The sequence below is a fragment of the Ischnura elegans genome, chromosome 12 (assembly GCF_921293095.1).
Source record: "Ischnura elegans chromosome 12, ioIscEleg1.1, whole genome shotgun sequence".
Classification (NCBI taxonomy): Eukaryota; Metazoa; Arthropoda; class Insecta; order Odonata; family Coenagrionidae; genus Ischnura; species Ischnura elegans.
The window spans coordinates 74110167-74131284 of NC_060257.1; the positions used below are offsets into that span (position 1 = coordinate 74110167).

Here is a 21118-nt window from a genome sequence, read left to right on the forward strand (position 1 = left end):
ACGTGATGGCTTGTAGTGGCATTTTCGGCTGAGATACTGAGCCCCTATTTTTTTTGCTGTTGCGAGGGTGGCATAAGGGTTTTAAGAGGACCACTAGAAGAATCAAGGGAGGAGAAAAGATTAACCAAAGCCGTGGGGGGGGGGGGGGGAGGAATGAAAAAGGGTTTTTTTCGTATCCCGAAACGCCCGCTGAAATGAGGGTGGTCCTCGCACGAGGAAACAAACGAACCAAATTTGAATTAATTACGATTAGAATGATGGAGGGAATTTTTTTTCCATTTCCCCCTCGTAGCATTACAAACCCCGCTGAGCCAAGAGGCGGGATTTAAATTAAGAAATTAGTGATCAAAAAAATCAACCGCATAGTCTACACTAGGGGTGAATTTTTGAGTGTCTTTGAGGGCACTCAATGTGCAGTAGTTACACGGTGGAGTCATTACTCTCCCTGATTTGGTATCCAACCAGAACCATCCGCAATCATAAGAAGAGCCCCAATGAATTTAAATACGATGAGGGCAAGTCCAGCAAGTTGATTACGGTGTACTCAGGGACTCATTCATGGAATATTTTATGTAGCTTGCACTTACAATTATTTTGAATAGCCAACGTAAATTACACTTTAAGTAAATAATGTCCCACTTGTATTTAATCCCGCTAATATTTTTTTCAAGAAGCCAAAGTTAACTAATACCCATAATTTTGGGTGTTATATATCTACAGTAGAATAAAATTAGCCAAAAGAGGCATATTTGACCTAAACAAACCACGAGAATTAAAAATATTCAGCGGAACCAAATATATAAAACCATTTTCAGATCATCAGGGCTCAAGGGTTATCGAAAAATGTACAGAAAATAATATAATTGCTTTCGAGAATAAAGTTTTAATTTTTAGCTTTTGGATCCACAAGAGAAAATGGCACAAGAGGAATAAAACATAATAGGAAAATTAGGAAGCTTTATAACTCATCTGACGATGTACCTGAAGCCAAGAGATGGAGATTGCAATAGGTAGGGCACACGTGAGACGAGAACAAGCGATTTCATTAAAATAAGTCTGGACAGAAAACCCTGATGAAAGACGAACTCCGTAAAGAGCAACAAATTTTGGACGGATGAGGTGATAATTGATATGAAGAGAATGAGATTCAGCAAGAAGGATGCAGAAAATTGGAAAAATTTGAGGCAGAGTATTGTTTGACCAAATACTATCTAGGTATGTAGGTATCATGGGAGTAAGTAAGAGTAAGTAAATACGACACTTAGAAACATATCAATGAGGAGATAAAAAATTGAACTCTTTGAAGTATTTACCAAACACAACATTATTTCTTCTCACAAAAAGTCTCAGTTAATGGAAATACTTTTCCCTAAAAAGCCTCATAATATAATGTGGTTTACCCGTTAACACCTAGCGGAAACGTGTGGTACTAGCTGGTAGTGTAATACTAAACGTACCTTTTTGTTATTTATTGTCATTTGTTATGTATTTTGAGTGTTTAATATGATAGGCATATTTATGTATAAATACGTTTTTCAGAAAAATTACTTATTTAAGCAAGATTTGACATTTTGAGCAATTCTGGATGAAAATGAACTTTCTTTTTGTGAAAAATAGAAATGATTAATTGTTTTTCGCATTAAAATGTGAAATTCGAAATATTTAATTCCGATTTTTTGACCCCTTAAGGGCGTTAGCGGTATCACATGGTACCAGACTGTATCTTGAAGACTATTAGTGCTATAAGTATAAAATGTGCACCTAAATAATCAGAATTTAATTGATTTCAAAATTGAATTTTACGAAAAAGTACGGATGAAATTTTTAAGTCAGGCGTTACGGGGTTGATGAGCTTCACCTCTCTATACTTGTAAATTATTTGTTAATTCCACACATTGATTATTGCTCACTTATATTTCCTGACCTAATCGGTGAATTACTAAATAAATTACAAACTATGTTAAATTCTGGTATAAGATATATATACAATGTTACTATTTATGACCATGTGACCCCGTACTATGCTAAGTTAAACAGAGACTCGTCAGAGAAGCCATTGAAATATCCAAAGAAGATAAGAATAATTTCAACAGAAACACCGGCATTAAAATTAGCCGTACTTGGCAACCCGTAATAAAAAGAAACAAGCAGCAACCCACTCCCCCAACCTCCGGCTCACCTCCCTCCACCTCCTGACACAGACACCTATATAAAAGATCTTAAATTCCCATCTCTCCATAATCCCTTGAAAAAGCGACCAGCATCGGTCGGGAAACGTTGGGGCCACCCAAAGCATTGACGCGGCGACATAGCCCAAAAGTTTTTAATCATAATAAGTTAAAGTGGTTAAAATTAAAGCACAGAAGGATATACCAACTATCTGTTTTCATGTATAAAATTTTATCTAGTAAAGCACCGGATTACCACTATGAAAAGGTAATAAAAGGTAAACCTAAGCAATGTATTAAATAGATCTATTAGAGTCAGAAAACGGTTCAAAATTCCTCTATGTAGAACAACTGTATACCAATTTTCCACCATTAACTCATGTGTAAGGGTGTGGAATGATATTCCTGGCTTCACATCGAAAGCTGAAACTATAAACCAATTCAAAATAAAAATGTTTGCGTACCTCATTAATGAATGTTATGGAGATTGAGCGTGTACCTCTACCGTTCATTCATTTATTGATTTTTTTTCTTCCTTTCAAAGAATCTACGTTAATTTCATTAAAGGTTTTTTGTATGTTTTTGCTTTTTCTATTGAATTGGCTTGATATTTTCTTGGTAAATTCTGTCATTGTATATGATTTTATATTATGTTTGTGTTTCAATGGTCCTGTTGTTATAGCAAGGTGACTTGCATATATCTCTTGTAATACCGCAGAGCTTGTTCTTTTTCTTTATGTATTGGATGCATGTTACATAGGCTTTGCCTTGAACAATTCATTTGTTTTCTAATCTTTTCTATACTTTTTTATCATGAAATTCAAAAAATAAATCACTGTCAAAAATTTTTCCAATATATCACCTTCCATAAAACATATTTTAAGCATTTGTTATGAGAAAATAATTATCAGATTATAAATCTGGATTAAGTCAGTTTTCCTTGGAAAATGTGTAAATAATCAAGTATATTTCATGATACAAAACTATGGAAATCATTAGTGAGAAGATAAATATTATATTATTAAAAAGAAAATGAAACAAAATAGGAGAAACCCTCATTCATTCTTTCACAAAATAAGTCAGTCTAATGAACAGACTGAGTATCTTTTTTTTTGAATGCCTTGGAGGCTAAGCAAATTTGAACAGTACTCATTCATTCTTACCAAATATATCCATTTTCACGGTCAATAAAAAATTGAGAAATTATATAATATTTTCTTCATATAAAAAAATCCAAAGCATTCGATATTATAACGGTATATTGGGGGTATTTCCGGTCAAATAGAGACTAGAGTTATTACGTTTATAATATCAATGCTTACTAAAATAGCTATGGCATATCACTGAAAACTTACAATGTGCAATGACGCCCTGAAAAACTGCTATTGATGCGAATAATAAAACGAGGACAAAAAAATAGTACTTACAGACTTTTCAAACAAAATAATCAAATATCGTATAGTATATATTGAAGTTAATACCTCAGTCAACAAAATAGCTGAGATTAAGTGGATAAGCTACGAGCCTCGAGCTATGCCGCAATGGTTTATTTTCGATTAGCGTAATTGAGTCAACTAATGAATAAATACCAATGCTTTTGTTTTAACTCAATCTACGACTAATTGTCATTAATTGCGAAACTTTCAATTGCCTGAATATATTTCCCTGGTTTAACGAGAGTAAAATCCTCCATTCGATTGAGTTCAGTTCTCTTTATAGAACGCTATAACTCGCATCATCGATTGCAGGAAATTAGCGCTTGTTTCATTCCCTTAAACATAACCCTCTGTATGCTTAGATTTAATTACACATCCCTCTTTAATGCAATCAAATTAAAATCAGCGCCCGCCCTGACTAAACGGAAGTTTGATTAAAGGGATTGACGAGTTAAAATGGGTGTTGAGGTTTATGGCATAATATCGGGAGCAGATGCAACAAATTTTCAAAAAAAAAAATTATAAAAGAAAAATTAATCACATCACGGCCATCGGAGTGTCACATACTTTGCATCGATATGGAGATCAAAATGCGCGCTGCATATTAATTGCTGGTTTAAAGAGGTTTATTTCAGTCTGAAATTCGCAAATGACATCAATGGCTTGAATAATGAGTGCGTGTAGCTTTCTTTTTGCGGTTAAGAATTCTCCTTTTTTTTGCTTTACCTAGCATAGGCTTGGTATAAAGGCCGTTTTACATGAGGTACGTACGTTATTTCATAGTTTTAATTACTATGTCGTTACTATATCGTGTAAAGCATTGAATTGCTAGAACGTATGTGACAATGCATGGACGTGAGATGGCAAAATTGTCTAATTTTGCCATCCCACATCCTACTATCGCCCCTGCTCTAATTTCGTTCATAAATTCGGGCAACGGCACGCCGTAATGAGAAATAATACAGTTCGAACATGCGCAAACCCTTGTTCCGAGAGAAAAGGCCTTGAGTACCGTGTCTACTGTTTACGAAATACCCCGTGGAATTCATATCATAACGGAAGATTTATAAATTTTCATTCACACATTTCAAGAATGCTTATAAATCTTCTGCCACATTTTCAACAGCCAATAACAGTTATTGTAACCTTAGAGCAGATATACAGCCTTTGAGTGTCAACCGGTTTTCTAGGTATTATGATTTTTAAAAATCCGAGGTATTTTTGCTGATTTTGCAGTAAGTTAGGAAAAAAATAGGTCTCAGGAACAACTTAAGGTAGGTATTCAAAAACTTCTGGAAGTCTTTATTATACGTGGTTTCACCTTTTTAATGTGGTATTATTTGACGAATATTTGGTAGTATGAGTTAATTTTTATAATTTTATGAAAATAGTTAATGTTAAAATAATGTTGCCTCGCAGTCTCCTGTGGCGCTCAGAATTCGTAGATCTCTCCATTTCTGAAGCGAAAATCATCGTAAAGGAAAAGAGGCATTACCCCAGGCTGATAAGGGAGGCAATATAGATCATTGAAACGCCCAAGAATTTCAATAGAGAAGACGGATACAACATAACCAACGCCTGGAAGAGATTGTTCAGAAATTAGGCTAATCACGGCGCAGCAGATAAGGTAACCGGCCAACAACACCGCGGCCGCAGGGAAGGAGAACTAGATATACGCGGTGAAAACACGGAAATCATCACTTCGACCTGAAGACGCCTGGTGGAATCCTGGTGAAATTGTCGTCACCTCTGACAACTAAGTTGTTACTAGTCTAGTTCTACCAGTAATTTTTCATTGATATAACTAAATTTCGAGATCAACTTTGACGGCTAAAATATCGGCATAAATTAAATTAAGGGCAGAATTTTTAAGTGTCATAGGACCACCTCTGCTCATTCTATTATAGTCCTTGAACGACGACACTTAGTCATAGGAAATGTGAGGTGAAATACTGAAAAGCATCAAAACTGAAGAAAGAACTTAAAAAATGTAATCCATCTCCATCCGAAGTTAATTATGGTTAGGGGGTTAAGGTATAACTTAGATTTGCCATGTGGGTTGGAGGAAGGACGAGAGATTTTGTCCGTAGGTAAAATGAGTAATTCTTATGGTATACAAATTAAAATAATAAGCTTCAGGGTTTTAAGTTTAAATTGTCTCTAATGATTGTAACTATATTAAATAATTATAATAATAATAATTTCATATTTACTTATCAATTGACCTATGACTATGTAGTTCTTTCTAACAAATATGTTAATGAACACACACATACATGCCTTTTCTGGGAGATAAAGAACCATAGCAGGTGTCAAACTCGCGACCCCTGGATTAAGAAAGCAAAGACTTAACGCCGTAGACTCCGCGACCGACTACACGTTAAGGTAACATGTAAACTAATTTCCGTCGTAATTTTATGAATCACCATCTGTAGGCATGATATGGGAGCATTTTCGCTTTTTTCGCCTAACGGTGTCTCTGCCAAAACAAATTATTGCTAATTTCGCTATATTTTGAAAAATAAATAATGTGGTACATTTAATTTATTTCTATGGCGATCGAAACAGAAGTAAAACAGAAAAAGTTCGCAGAATTAAAAGATGACATATTGAAATAGGAAAATTTACTATTTAAATGTTATTATGTTGTTATTTTTTTGCAAAATGATTTTAAAAATTCTAACTCTCCGGAAAAAATTACAGCATTTATCCTCCCAAAGTTAGTCGCCGATTATTCGTTCGGCTCATCATGGGTGAACAGTGGGGGGTGCAGCATAGATAGTAATCAGCGCTCTACTAAAGAGGGCGTAGTGACTTCCCACTTCTTACCAAAGAGTATGAAAAATGTATTATATTATTATTCATTACTCCAAATGTCTAAAATTTACAACTTTGATAATGAAAAATGAATGAGTATTAGGTAGCTTCAATGGTTAACGCCAGTGTGGAATTTTTACACATTATAAATATGTCATTAAGTAAAACGTGGTAAAAAAACATAGCATGTGAAGAGGATATAAGTACAAGGTGAGAAAAAATTATCCTAAAATATATGAAAAAATTATCCTTGATTCTCGAGTCTCCGATTAGCGCAGCACATGTGGCTGGTGGTGGGAGGACAGTGGGAGGTACAGAATAGATAGCAATCTACGCCCAGCTGGAGAGGGCGTAGTGTCCTCCCACTTCTTACCGAAATCTACGCCCGTAGACACCACGGACCCCCCCGGTCCGCTAGACCGCACGCACGCGATCCAACTGAGCCATCCCTACTCACCCCAAAACCTTCCTGAACTGCGCACATCAACTCCCTACTTACCCTTGATCCTCGCCCCCCACCCTAACACGCTACTGATATCCGGAAATCTCCCCCACACCCTAAATACCCACCCCCACCCTACTTCCACCACAACAATATAAGCCTTCCACCCCTTCCCCCCGAAAAGATCTTCCCAACCCCTCCCTTATACCCCGTCCGCAGAGTATCCACTTCTCCCGCAGCCTTTTGTACGTATCTCCGGACTCCCACCCACCCTATTGAACTTATCAGCCGCTCCTTCAAGCCCCACCTCCATCCCAGTATCATCCTTCGCCACGCCTTCCCGCACCCGGAGGCCCCGCCTACTTTTTTACGGCGCCGGCCGCCCCCGCCGCACCGCCGGAGAGTCCGGGTGGAAGAGCCGGCGTGGTGTGTGGGACCTTCCCCCGGCGACAGTCTGACTCCCGCCACGGTACGGTGCGACCAATCTTTTCTCCCGCAGCGCGTCCGTGGTGAACGAGCGTGCGACACACGCTGCCAGGCGGACGACACGATAGTGACACGCGTGAACAGACATCAGGCTTTGACAACAGTGAGAATCCACCTCCATACCAGACATCGCTCTTGCCGTGCATGAGTTTCAGCTGACTGGTTTCGTAAAAGTTAACTACCGCTTGCGAAACACCTAGAACGATTATTCAGTGAAAATTTGTGTGTGCAAAAGGACAAGGAAAAGGACGATAAGAAGCTCTCGAGTACGTGAACACAGTTCATCAAATGTGACTTTGGTTGGCTACAATATATTTCTGCAAATCGGACCCTTGTCACTACTGATTTTCTGATGGTGATTTCATAGCATTGAATGTTATTGATTCTATGTGAACTTAATAGACTTCTGACTCAAGTGATTTAGGTAGACTGGACAATATTTATGTAGAAAAGTTGTGTCAATCTGACGGCTTGTGCCGACACCCTGGCTGTTTAGTACAACATGAGGTCGAGATATCGGAGATGAATGTGAAAATACATAAATTTTCATTCTTGGCAAGTGACGTTAAAATGAAAACGCTTTAAAAATGATCGACCCCACGCTTTCTGAAGCCAGTAATATTCCCGTCTAATGGACCAAAAGCACTTCACGAACAAGTCAAAACGACTGTCGCAACGAACGAAGATTGCCGAACGAACGAAGTGCATCGCAAAGACTATTGACACACGTGATTTTAAAAGTTCCGACCCTAATTCTGTGTTAAGCTTTACCGTAACAGCAAACCAAACCAATTTGACACCAAGGATGTTGATAGTGACCGAGTGAGTCCTTTTGCAGTTACCCTCGCAATATAAAAAGACAACAATTGTTATCGTCATGGAGACGGCATCTTCCCGTCTCCCGACGGCACCTTTGGACTTCAGCACTGGCGGGCCGAGACCAGGGGACCCTGGTCCCCCGCCAACCCGCGTGCCCTTACACCACCCTGCCCTCAACTGCGGCAGCCCGGACGGTCCTGCTGGACCCTTCTCCCTAGCCCTCTCCATGGCGATGCACCATCGAAGACCCCCGCTACCTCCCAACTGCTCCACTGGCAACAACATGGACAGGCGCGGTGGTGTTGAGGGCCAGTCCCGCCAGGATGGCGGGTCACCGGCCGAGAACTGCATGGAGGAGGCCCGGAGAAGAGAGGAAGAAGCGAGGATGGAACAGGAGGAGGAGGAAGACGAGGAAAACCACAAAGCGGACGGCCCGAGGTGCGGTCCGGACCACGCCTCCGGGATCGGGCTGCTCAAGATGTTGCGGGCGGTCGCGGCCGCGGCTGCCGCGGCCGGCTCCAGCGCCTTTCGGGTAGTCACCCCGAAAGCGGCGGGGAAGATGCCGGGCGACCCGACCAGCGGCGGTGAGTGATTTTCTAATCTTCCCTGTTTTTAACGTAAGGATTGATGGCGAAATTTGGTTGAACTGTGTGTCAGGAAACATATACACTAATATTCTTTGTTTCGCATATTTTTTCAATGGCCTTAACCAGGTTTCGACACTGCACGCGTATTCATTCTCAAAGGTTTTCTCGCCTCACCCTGAAGAGAATGACATTGCGCAGTGTCGAAACGTGCTGTTACGTGAATTAGGCTGGGAGCCACTGCAGACTTGGAGGCTGGGCGCTAGGCTTAGATTGCTTGAACAATTGAGAATGGACATTTTTAAGAGCGACGAGTAGAACAAAATATTATAGCCCCACTAAATTTCCAGGTCCGACAGAAGCGATAAATTAAGAGAGATGTTTTGCCGAACGGATATAATGATATGATGATGAAAGAATGATATGATATGATGGCTTTAATAAATGTTAGCCGTAATTTCATTTGAGCACTTCCTGTTTATGCGTAAATGGCAGGTGACCCCCTGCCAAACGCCTTTCAAGCCGATGCTGGGTAGTTTGTTGATGTAAATGTGGATGAAACCTGGGTCAGACCATTAAAAATTTTGTGGTACATACAAAATTAGCCTTTCCAGTATTATATTTTTCCTCAATGTTGATGAAAATTATTTTTTATGCAATTGAAACATAATTATGTTGCAAAGAGCTCTTTGCCACAAGTTTGGCTATTTTTTCCCGTACTAAATTTTTTAGTAATTTTCCGTTACTATGGACAAGAATGCACAATGGTAAATTGAAATCCCCTAACAGTCATGCTTATTTTAATGGAAATTATGGATGAAAGGGTATCCGTGAATAGGTTCCCCGTTTTTCTTCAATAGTTCAGACGCTGGGGTAGATGAATAATTCTAACAGCGGTCTACCAGCTATTCTTATTGCAAAATTTGGGCCAAAACCACCTTAACAATAGGTTTTGATGGAATTTACATAAAATTTTATAGACCGTTTGCACACAAAAATTTTGTTTATTGTAAATGATTTATTTATGTTGCTGGCATGGTTACAAAAAACAAATGGCATAAGAATTATGTAAACTTAAGAAAAATCTTAAATCCACAATCTATGTCCGCGTCAACTGAAAATATAGATTGTCTCAACATTTTTAGTGCCCCTTTCTGCCAAGTTTGAACTCGCGGGGAAAATATTTTACGGTTAGGGAAAATAACAACTTTTCTGTTCTTCAAACACACTTATATCGTCGTCAACTAATTTCGATGGACTATATTATTCACAAGACTTCTTTTACAAGTATGTTAATATGTATGTAAGACTCTATGTAAGTGTGTTTGTAGAATAGCAATGCTGTTATTTTGCCTAACCTTACAATGGATTTCTACGAAGTTAAGACCTCAACCACTAAGTCCATCAAATTATTTTTACATTCATGGGAGTAGAGCTAAAGCTGTAAATGGTGGAAACCAAATTGAAATCCACTAAGAAATGCATTAATGTTACGCTTTCTACTCTAAATGATAGCTAAATATATACATTTTTCTGAGTATTATTGAATTTACGATTAAATACAATGTGCGAACGTAATAGTTTTCGCTTCATTTCAAATAAATGAAACTTCGGAAGCAATTTCTTCGCCTTTATTGTTCCATATGCGTCAGCAAGAGATGCTCTTTCATTCACGAAGAACTCATTATTAAAACTTTACCGTAAAATATGGCAAATTTGACGGAGCATTTATTCAGAAAAGCGTCAAGAACATTTCTTGATTGAAGCTTTCGCGGCACATGATGATTAAAAATAAGTCACATACGGGTGTATGCCGCTTGTCGTGATGGAGATAGCCCCGACGTTTCGCGACCGACTGCTGGTCACTTTTTCAAGGGAATAGTGACTTGAAAAAGTGACCAGCAGTCGGTCGCGAAACGTCGGGGCTATCTCCATCACGACACGCGGCATACATCCGTATGTGACTTATTTTTAATCGTCAAGAACATTATTTAAACACTCAAATAATTTTAGCATTTTCCAACTGGCCGCGCATTAGAAAGAATATCCTTTGAACTTTCTATCCTTATAATAAGATGGATTACCTTTTTTTCTCGGATTTAGCATTACATGCTTACAAAAGTACGCTAAATACACTTATATGCAGGTATAATATTATGTACTTATTGGTACCGAATTACAAGTTACATTTGTTGAAATATTTATAAATTGTATGTCTAAAACAGTAATGATGATTTTAATCTTGGCACTGCTCTTGATCCCTACACTTCAAAGATGTAATCGGTGTTACTTGCGTTTCTTTTGAAATGGACTAAAGCTTATTGATTATCAATAGTATTCAGAAGCGATGAATAAATATTCGCAGCGCACTGTAATTATTGTGATTACACACACCATGTTTTTTCACTTCCAATTATGTGAATTCTATTAGCCTCAATTTGATATTAATATTGTATAATAACATTTTTCCATAGATATGTTAAAATTATCGTGAAAAATCGTTTAGCTCACTGTACAATCGAACTAATATGTAAAAGCAATCTAAGTCTTCCATAGAGTGATTTGACAAGAATGTTGAGAGACTAAAAAGTAAGAATATACATGCAACCACATTCAAAAGGAAACTTCTAGCATTATGATCGGCTTTTGGAAAAATATCTTTACAGTAATTTCAATAAACTGTCTTAATACTTGCGTTGAGAATTTTCTGAGTACATCGAAGCATGAAAAATCATGGAGAAGAATTTCAAATTGAATTGCATGGTTTTATGAAAGTTCTTTTCACACTCCTAGTAAATATTGCAGCGTGAGTCATTCTGACCCATTGTATATGATACCATGAACTCCTTGCCTTGGAGTTCTCAGCAAAGATATCAAAAACCTCAATAAGAATGTCACAGGGTTCGTGACGTGGGGAGAAGTACCAAATAGTATTACTCATTCTCGTGTAAACACAAGTAAAAAAACTCCTCAGTTACATATTTTATTCATACTTTTTTGTGAAATCAAGGCCATGAAGGCTGAAAACATCATTCTTCGCGCTAATTAAGAGTAACAAATAAGAGCATGCAATTTCAACTCTATAAGACGTGAGATATATCTTATAGTCTGGGATTGTCATCGACTGAAGTCACTATAAGTAATTGTAAAGGCCCGTTCACACTATACATTGGCGCGTACGAGTTAATGTCTGATTACATGAACGGCTTTGGTGGACCGGAACGGAACATGCACGAATGCATGAATCAAATTATAACAGGTTCTATTTTTCTATTTATGCGTTCGCAAAAGTTGGGTGGTTACACGGTGCATTTTGGCGTTCATTGCCGCGTTCATATATTTAGACATTGACTCACACGGGTTAATGTACCGTGTAAATCGGCCTCAAGAAATGCACTCTTGAAATTATTCACCCATTGTAACGTGCCGCAAATTAGAGATTAAAAATTGGTACATCAATAGTTTCCCACCCTTCATATTTCCAACCAAAAATATCGTTAAACGGGATGCATTAGTGTGATGAATTCTATTGAAGCGTGATAGTATGTTACTTATGCTTGATATAGCTCCCATTCAGATCAAGGCGTTACAGTAAATTTCTACTCTCAATGCGTCATGATATTCACGAAATCTAGCTGTATAGAGAAATGAAGAAAAATATCAGCTATATAAAATATACTCGGAAAGATAATTAAAATAGACCTACAAAGAGCAGGCCTTTCAAATGGTATTTCCGGGTAAAACGTCAAATTTATACAGTATGATATTTCAAGTTTTAATAATCATTGGTCTTTGATGGTAATATGCCGCCAATTACTCCAATCCTCAGCATGTTTTTTTAAGGCCCAAACCTCAATAAAAACGCTGCCTCTATCTAATTTGGAATGAGAAATACATTCCACATTTTTACAGCGTGATCAATAGGTATGATACTATCGGCCAAGTTCCAAGTTGACATCGTTCAATTAGAATTTTTGATTTCAATAAGAACGAAAATCATAAATGCCATAAATTCGCTAAAGAAAGCTATAAGATACAGATGAATGTGAAATATATGTCGCAAACATTCATTTATTTGAGAAGATACTAGTTCTAAAAGAAAAAATCTTATAAAGTGACATAATTTTGGTATACACTATTGACTCCTGATAAAGAAGGCGTTGGATTTTCCCATTTCAGGATAAGTCAAAATTATACCCCCAGCATCAGCTATTTTCTGCCAATCCCTATTCAATGAAATAACTAGGAATCTCAATTACCCTATTTACTAACATGGTGTACTGGTGCTAACTGTTACCCCTCAAAGGACAGTCAGCAGTAAGTGAGATACTTACCTTTACAGATATTCTGAGTAAATATAATTACTCAAAAGTTAGCACTAACAAGGTAAATTTACTACTTACGGGTTTAAGTCCATGAACAAGGCGCATAAAAATTATATGAAGTTAACTGATGATATTCGGCTTCATTAAATTCATCGTTTTTATACTCAATAATTATACATTCTTTGTAAACGTGATGACACATGGGAATGACATTATTTCATCAGGAAACAGGAGGAGTACGTAGGAATATTTTTGGTAGTAAATAAGATATTTATACAATATCAAATCACACATGCTGAGAATAAAATATTGTCTTTTTTAATTTCATTGCACTCTGCCACTTTTCAGTTGAAATCGTACCCTCACTGCGGTCGAAAAGTAATTGGGATGACAATATTTAAACCTCTTACTGCCGCGGTCCGATATATCGAATTTCACTTGTCTGTTGAAAAGTTCTACGAGCCAAAATATAGGCTATGAGGTTGTTAATGCTCATATTAATAATTATGCTGCAACTAAACTCTTGAATAAAAATCGAGTTCAATTTTACAGTTAAAAATTAATATAATAAGGGAAAATAAAATAAATCATCACATTGATCCACCAAAAAATGGCATAACAGAAATATTTTCGAAGATGTTATGTTTTATTTAGATACCTATGGCATTTCTCGTTTGTGCCACCCCTAGTAGATGGAAGTAAGAGGTTTAAACAATCAATGAGCAACAATTAGCATCATAATAATAATGAGCATCCTCCATAATCGGTATTTGGCGGTGAGGAAACGTCAATTACTCCATCTCGAAGAATAGATAGCTCTAAGTACGCCACTTGGAGTACTAACTATGGCCATGTTGAGGAAGCCATAAAGCACCCGAGCCTCCACAAGCTTCGCAGGAAGAAAAAGAAGTCAAGTCTCGGAGAGTGCATAAAAAAAAGAAGTAAGGACGCGCAACCACTCCGCTGGAGCAACTAGCACGCTCGTTTCCACGACGGAGGCGGTTGCTGGTTGGCCGAATATAAGAGATGTACGTGATTTAACGCGTACAGCTGACGCCTGCGTCACACTGATGAGGATTTATTTCGCACTTAAATTCGACGGCGCCTTTTCACGGCTGGATTGCCTCGACGACGAAGACGTGGTCCCGTCACTCCGTCCGCGAGGAAATAAAAAGAGCAGTCGTCTCCACGGAAGAGAAAAGCTTATAATAGGTGGACTGGGAGTGGACCGCGGGCAGATTTCTTCGTCTTGGCGTTACATGGTGGCTGCGTTCGAACTGAGAAGATAATAGGGTGGTTTCCTATTATTTTTTTAATTGCCTAAATCGTAATATTATTACTCCTGGAGTACGCATTTCACATTTCGCTCTTAGATTTTAAAATGACGATATCTATTTTTCGCGATTAAATGAAAAGTGAAATTTTTGAAGCGCACGAAAAAGCGACGGCTTAGTATGAATGCTGGGAAAAGCCCATGTGACGTCATTCTGGTTCCCGCTACCGCCGTGTGAGGTGACATTGGATCGGGGATATGTGCGCCGCTGCGATGCAGACTGCTAGCAGGTAGCAGAGTACCCTGATAGCAGGTAGCGGTTGGCTTAAATAAGGATTATTAATACTTTATCAAACGAAGGAAACTTTCCGACCATAGGCGGTTTTAATAGGTGATTATTACGAGATGTTTCGCTGAGCTCTGTGCCTCTTACATGCATTGGTAATCTCAAACGATGTAAAACTGCTATCTATTCGTATAGAAACTAGTAGTAGTAGTATAGTCACGTGGAGTGGCATCGCATGGGCGCCAATCTGGCCTTTTTCACATGAAGTTAAAATTAACCAATAACATTCGCCTAAACTGGGATTTCTAAAACTAAATAATTTGTATGTTATGAATACGCTAATGGTGGGTAACGAATCGCAATCGATGCCTTTCGTTTTCTTTAATGAAGGAAACTAACCTATGGCTTAGAATGAGTGACCGAAAAGATCATAAAAATCCACGGAATAGTAAAGTTTTGAGTAGGGACAAAGTACTAATAATTACATCTACATGGATACTAGCCCGCAAGCTCCCTCACTAGACGTGTGATTGCTGTTGGATAATAACAATGGATAGCATGATTTATAATAAATAAGAATAATATGGCGTCACGATGTTTAAATTTATCCCTTTGTGATTTTACATATATACTCGAATTTACAAGATGAGTGTGATTATATTATTCAAATAATTACAGCACGAAATGCCAAGGAATGTAATCAAATCTTTCAAATGAGTGCACAACTAAGAGTAAATTTTAAGTTTTGAGGTTATTATTATCTCACTTACTTATTATTTTTATCTCTATGCCGAAAAAATATTTTCAAACTAAGGACGCATGCAATAAAGGGCTGAAAAAGTTGAAAAAGGAATCCGGCAGGGAACGTAATCACTGCTTAGTTTGACTTGAAATTTTCTGAACACGACAGATTTTATTATATGATCATTGCGTAAAGTGTCCCGTGTCAACTGCTGTTACAGTATTCTTGATTTTTAGCTGAATTTTTTATTTTAATATGTCCTGTAGATATAATTTTTTTTAAACTTTCACATCTACCTACTACCCCGTAAGTCACCTCAATAGGCTTGTGGCAGGAGGTGTTACGACACCAGCCATTGAAAAAGAAAAGTAAATGACCCAATGAAATTCCACCTAGCATTTGATAAAGTCCTTAGATGTGCGGGAGATTTCCCATTCCTATTGGATTGCCATAATATCACTCTTAATTAATGTTGGAGATGGAAAAATAATTGAGTTCTAATGAGATTTTCAGAATGATTAACATTAATGATTAAGAAATACGATTAATGGATTCCATGGTTAATAGAGCATAATATTCTTTAGCGAACAGAAAAAATAATGCACTTAGTTTAAAGCACTAGCAGTTAGAATTTTTCCTGAATAAAACGATTCTTTCAATTTTTCCTTTTGTTTTATGAATTATCGAAGTTTCCCCTAAACCACAATGACAGTAGTTCACGACTGCCACGCTACGTCACATTCGTTCCGTAATTATTAAAAATTATTGTGCTTGGGAAAACATTTTTTAAATACGCACTTTATTAATTATAATAAAAAGCTTATGCAGAATATCATAGTACTGCATTGATGATAGACTAACAGGCCATGCTAAGATTAATATCTCGGTGTGAGGTCTTTTGCTATTGAATCGCTTTCTGCATAATTTACGAGAATATTTCGGATATTCCGGTACGCATCAGTAGCCATCAAAGTAAAATCCACTACAATATAACGGAGAAAAGCTATGCAGTAAGTTTGACTAATATTACAGTAAACCTCTGGCGGAGTAAAAAATAACACAGTACCACCCCTATGTACCGAGTCTTTCGCTATCAGAAGGAATATGCTATAACTTGGTAGTGACAATTATATTCCACCAAAATGGACAATAATGCCTCACTATACTGTACCTGATAGATGATATTCATAAATTACTCAGCCTTCTCCTAAAAAGTGAAAATTCACACTACCCCACAGTTGATCATATACGAGATTTATAACGCCCATGGTCTGGTGAATTTTTAGGCTGGGAGCCAAATAATTATGATTGACGCGCGTTATGCATATTTTTTTCAGAGTGGAGGCACGAATAAAATATTCCTGAACACTGCTTTCTTTCTTCACTCAATAAGTAAGCGGTAATGACCACTACATCTGGGAGTAGCCAAACGAAGAGATTTTTAAATTCCACGGTCTGTTGAAATTGTGAGTGGGAAGCCAAATAATTATGAAAGACGAACCCAGTGCTCCCTTCAAAAATAATTAAAAATATTTACAAATACGCTTAAACAGTACCTTCTTTCATCACTCAATAATTAAAAACTGACCCAGAATACTAGCTTGAAATATGGCTCGCAAACAATATTTCCTCACACACAGTCTGATGACGTTAGCGGCGGAGGCACAATTTTTACTCTTCAGGCTCGATATATTTTGGGAAAGAAACTCTTATTATTCTAACATTCATTTCCGCGGATATTTTGGTAATAATGATTCAAAAATAATCATCTACCGCCATAAAAAGATGAATACCTGAAATGAACCACTGTCGCGTTAGAGAAAAACAAGGTATGATCAAATAATACAAGAGAAAATCGTTCAAATTTATATAACCATGTGTTTTACTTATCGTTTGAAACGAGGTAACCACAAAGGCGGGAAGCATTAGAAAATACTCTCTTTTATTTGACAACGTAAAGAGTTCAATTGAGTCCTTTTGTTTTTTTATTAACGGCGGGTATAAACCAAGTATATCACTTAAAAGTGATGTCACCTACTTTCATCTGGCTGAGTCGAAGAGTTGGCTTAGCTAAGGACAAAGCTCTAAGAGCGATCAACCATCAAAATTCATAAAACCTAAAAATCGATTCATTTTTTTTGAATAAAATATAATCATTGTAATAATATTCGATCAAATTCCCATATCTCTGAACAAAAATTGCAAAAATCTGAAGTACGATATACATTCCCGTAGATGAAGTTTATGCCTCAAATCTCGCATATATCCATTATCCACGTGAAATAATGCAACATGCCTTCGCTTTCGAGATATTCACTTAAAACGCGCAAAGTTAGGACACTGAAAATACTGTATTGCAAAAATTAACCGATGGTAACTGAAAAACCACTTATCAATTTAGCATGCATATGAAAAATAATTTCGAACAAAATTAGAAGCTGATAATGGTCCCTTAGAATGAATACAATTTGATCGATATTTATATTTGGCGATTGTTGAAGACTACAAAATGGCAAGATAACTACTTAACTATTACTACAAAAAACAAGTTTTTAGCATTCCAAATTCAGGAAATTAACCTCATTTCTTTTTTTCATTGCTACTCTTTCAGTGACAGTCTTTTTTTTATATAAAAAGACAATAGAGAAAATGCTTTAAATCGGGCGCGGAAACAAAATATGCTAAGGCTTACTTTCTAGGTGTTCAATTACTATGCCTTTACTATTTTATGCCTAGTAATGATGAATTTTGTGAGTTAGATTTCTACGAGATCACATATTTATGCGAAGATTCTATATGTTGCCGTAGCCGTATTATATTCGAGATCAATAAATCAATTGATAGTAACTATATACATATTTTGAAATTAATATTGAAATAAATGACGTGGTTGATATACAAAGTGCTTTCAAGTGAGTAAAAGTGAAACATTTTATTGACGTGGCATTAAACGGCGATTTCAGTCTTAATAAATATTCAAAATATCGCAGGGCACAGACAAACAAATAATGTAACCTAACCTTATTAATGTGTCCAAGTAATGTGCTTAGATATACAGAAATCTATTCACAGTACTTTATCACAAGGTGCTCTACTCTTCATCATTCCAGCTTAGCCCATTGCTTTGATTCCTCTTTATCAACCACAGGTAAAATTAGCCAACATCATATCGATCAACACATTCTCACTCAAAATTGAAAGAGAATATTTATCAATGCCTATATATAAATTCCAACCATAATTTCATGCTTCGGAAAATTTACATCTTCCTTGTATTCGGGTGAGTCTAGCTGTCTTCGTACTTTTTTCTTCTTTCATGCGATGTTTTCACCCCTTCTGAACAAAGGCTTTTCCAATGAAATTCAAGATGCAGGCCGAGAAAAATATTTCGGCGAGGTTCTCATTGATAAGTGTTTATTTCGGGTGGTACGGTTCACTATGATGGGGTGCATTTAAGAACTTGTATTTCTAAAATTTCTAGAGGCTTTAGAAGGCACTGTCCCCGCCAGCGACGCCCTTGTTAAGGCGGTATTTGCGCAGTTCCTAGAATCTCCATCTTGGCAATCTGCCCTCCCAGTAATTGGCGTAGAAAGATGCACCCACTAGTGCTGTCATTAAAATTCTCCATTTTAATACACGCATCCTGTTTGCTTTGAATTCTAATGAGTTCTACTTACTTGTAGCATGAAGGATTGCATTTGTACATTCATTAACCATTTGCATTAGCATGAATACAGGGGTAGGTTCCCAAAACAATAGCTGTTATGTGGAATATGGTTAGAATCCCCAATACTGAGTAACTGAGTAACCAATTACATAGTAGATATTGGGAATTAAATATGCGCAAAAATCAGGAAATTAATGATGAAAAGCTAGTTAGTGAAAAAGTTACTGTAAATTAAATAGTTAATTAAAAAGGGTATTAAATCAAATATGGAGAGAATATGCATCTGCCAGTATTATATGACACCTGGTCATGTCAAATGAATAAAATGGGACACATTCACAGTATCTATTTTATATCATATTGTACTTATAATATGCGTGATACGATATAAAATATTATCGTAAAATCCTATTTTAAATTCTTGTAAAACTTTTTTCATTAGATAAATATATTTTTCTTTCAGGTTACTTGATTTTTGACTTAAATCAAAGCATTTTATGATGTTTACATGAGATTCAGTGGTCTAATACATTTTTAGAGATAACAAGTAAGTACTGTCTTCGTACATCCAAAATGTATTACAAACGCTCGCGACAAGTCGTAGAGGGATACTTTTCATGACGCAAGCACTCGCGTTCGGTGAAAACGCTGAATTATAATGCATAAGGTATATATCCAGACACAAAAGCAGCATGAATAGAAAGATAAAAGTACATTATGAAATTATTTGGGGGATAAATTGCTAAAATATTTAATTGAATGTAGTTTTATCCATTAAAAATCTTCTCGGATCAAACTAGCATTGTGTCGGGAATTTAAACGAAATGCAACCAACCGAGCAGGATATATGCGTACTCCCTATAAAACATCTTAAACCAATGGACACCGATCCCTATTCACACCTATTCCTCCCTTCAACACCTTTCATTCCCCATCACCCTATTCACCTATCAATTAGTCTATCATACTATGCCTTCCCCCATACCATCACGTCCATAACGCCGCTTGGCTGGATAGTTGACAATAATACGTATGGTTGATGATAGCGCCAGATTCCTCAGTGAACGAGGGATTGGATCGGGTGGATTTGGGCCACCTTACATTTTAAAATGGTTTTATAAGTGTATGGGATAAGAATCAAAGACAGTAGTTAAATTTCACACAATTTTTTCAATTTTGACCCATGGAGATAAAGTATTTCCGAAGAGTTTGGTCATATACTCTTACGTACGTTTCAAAACAGTTAGAATATACCTGGGAATGCAAAAAACGTAAGTCTTGAGACTAGGGTGACCAAATTTATTTACTAGCATTTATTATATTTTTCCTTAGGCTTTTTCATTTAGGTAACTGACTTTTTTCCCAATCCTTACATTCCAGCAAAATACATTACATTGCTGTGATGAAAAGCAAGATACAATTTATTTTCAACGACGGAATTAATGAAAATACATTTCCAGCAAGATGCATGAAATTTAATGAAAAGTATCTTTCTGGAGATGCATTATCATAATATTGTATATGTTACATGAAATGTATATCATAAATTCCGTCGTTGAAAAGTTTCCCATGATTACCGAAACTTTCGCCTTCAAATTAAGCATTCGCCTTCTTTTGCGTAGTGGTGAGAACAGCCGGTTTAGCAAGACAAAAGTGTTATGCTCCTATAAACAGGAGCAAGCATAAGTGCCAAATTTCTTGAAAATATCATCAGTACCAATTACTTTATAATTATAATCATTTTACCGTGGCCTTAGGTGAAAAGAAGGAGGTAAACATCAACAGTTCGGGAAAACTCCAAGAGATACCGGTACTTTACCATATCTTTCTAACTCTTGGAGCTAATGAAAGTTTCTTCCGAGATACATTGCCCAAAGTGCAAAGGAATACGCAGAGATTTCATATGATTGCCAGGTTGAATAGCGAATCGCACATGATAGATCGATTTGGACAATAAACGGTTATGTAATGTCTCGAAGAGACTCCCGAATCCTAATTATTCATTTTAAAGGGGGGATTACCCTAATTTTCATTTAATTACTGGAAAATTAATAATAAGGTGAAATTATTATT

At 36.9% G+C, this 21118-nt stretch overlaps 1 protein-coding gene across 1 annotated transcript in view; it reads left to right on the forward strand.

The window, feature by feature from the left end:
• The first annotated feature begins 7287 nt into the window (after positions 1–7287).
• Positions 7288–21118, forward strand: part of LOC124168716 (extensin-like) — a 139283-nt gene continuing 125452 nt past the window's right edge. Inside the window, exon 1 of the mRNA XM_046546982.1 lies at positions 7288–8752. Within this exon, the coding sequence (XP_046402938.1) occupies positions 8227–8752 (526 nt within the window). The 5' untranslated portion in view covers positions 7288–8226. The remainder of the gene's footprint in view (positions 8753–21118) is intronic.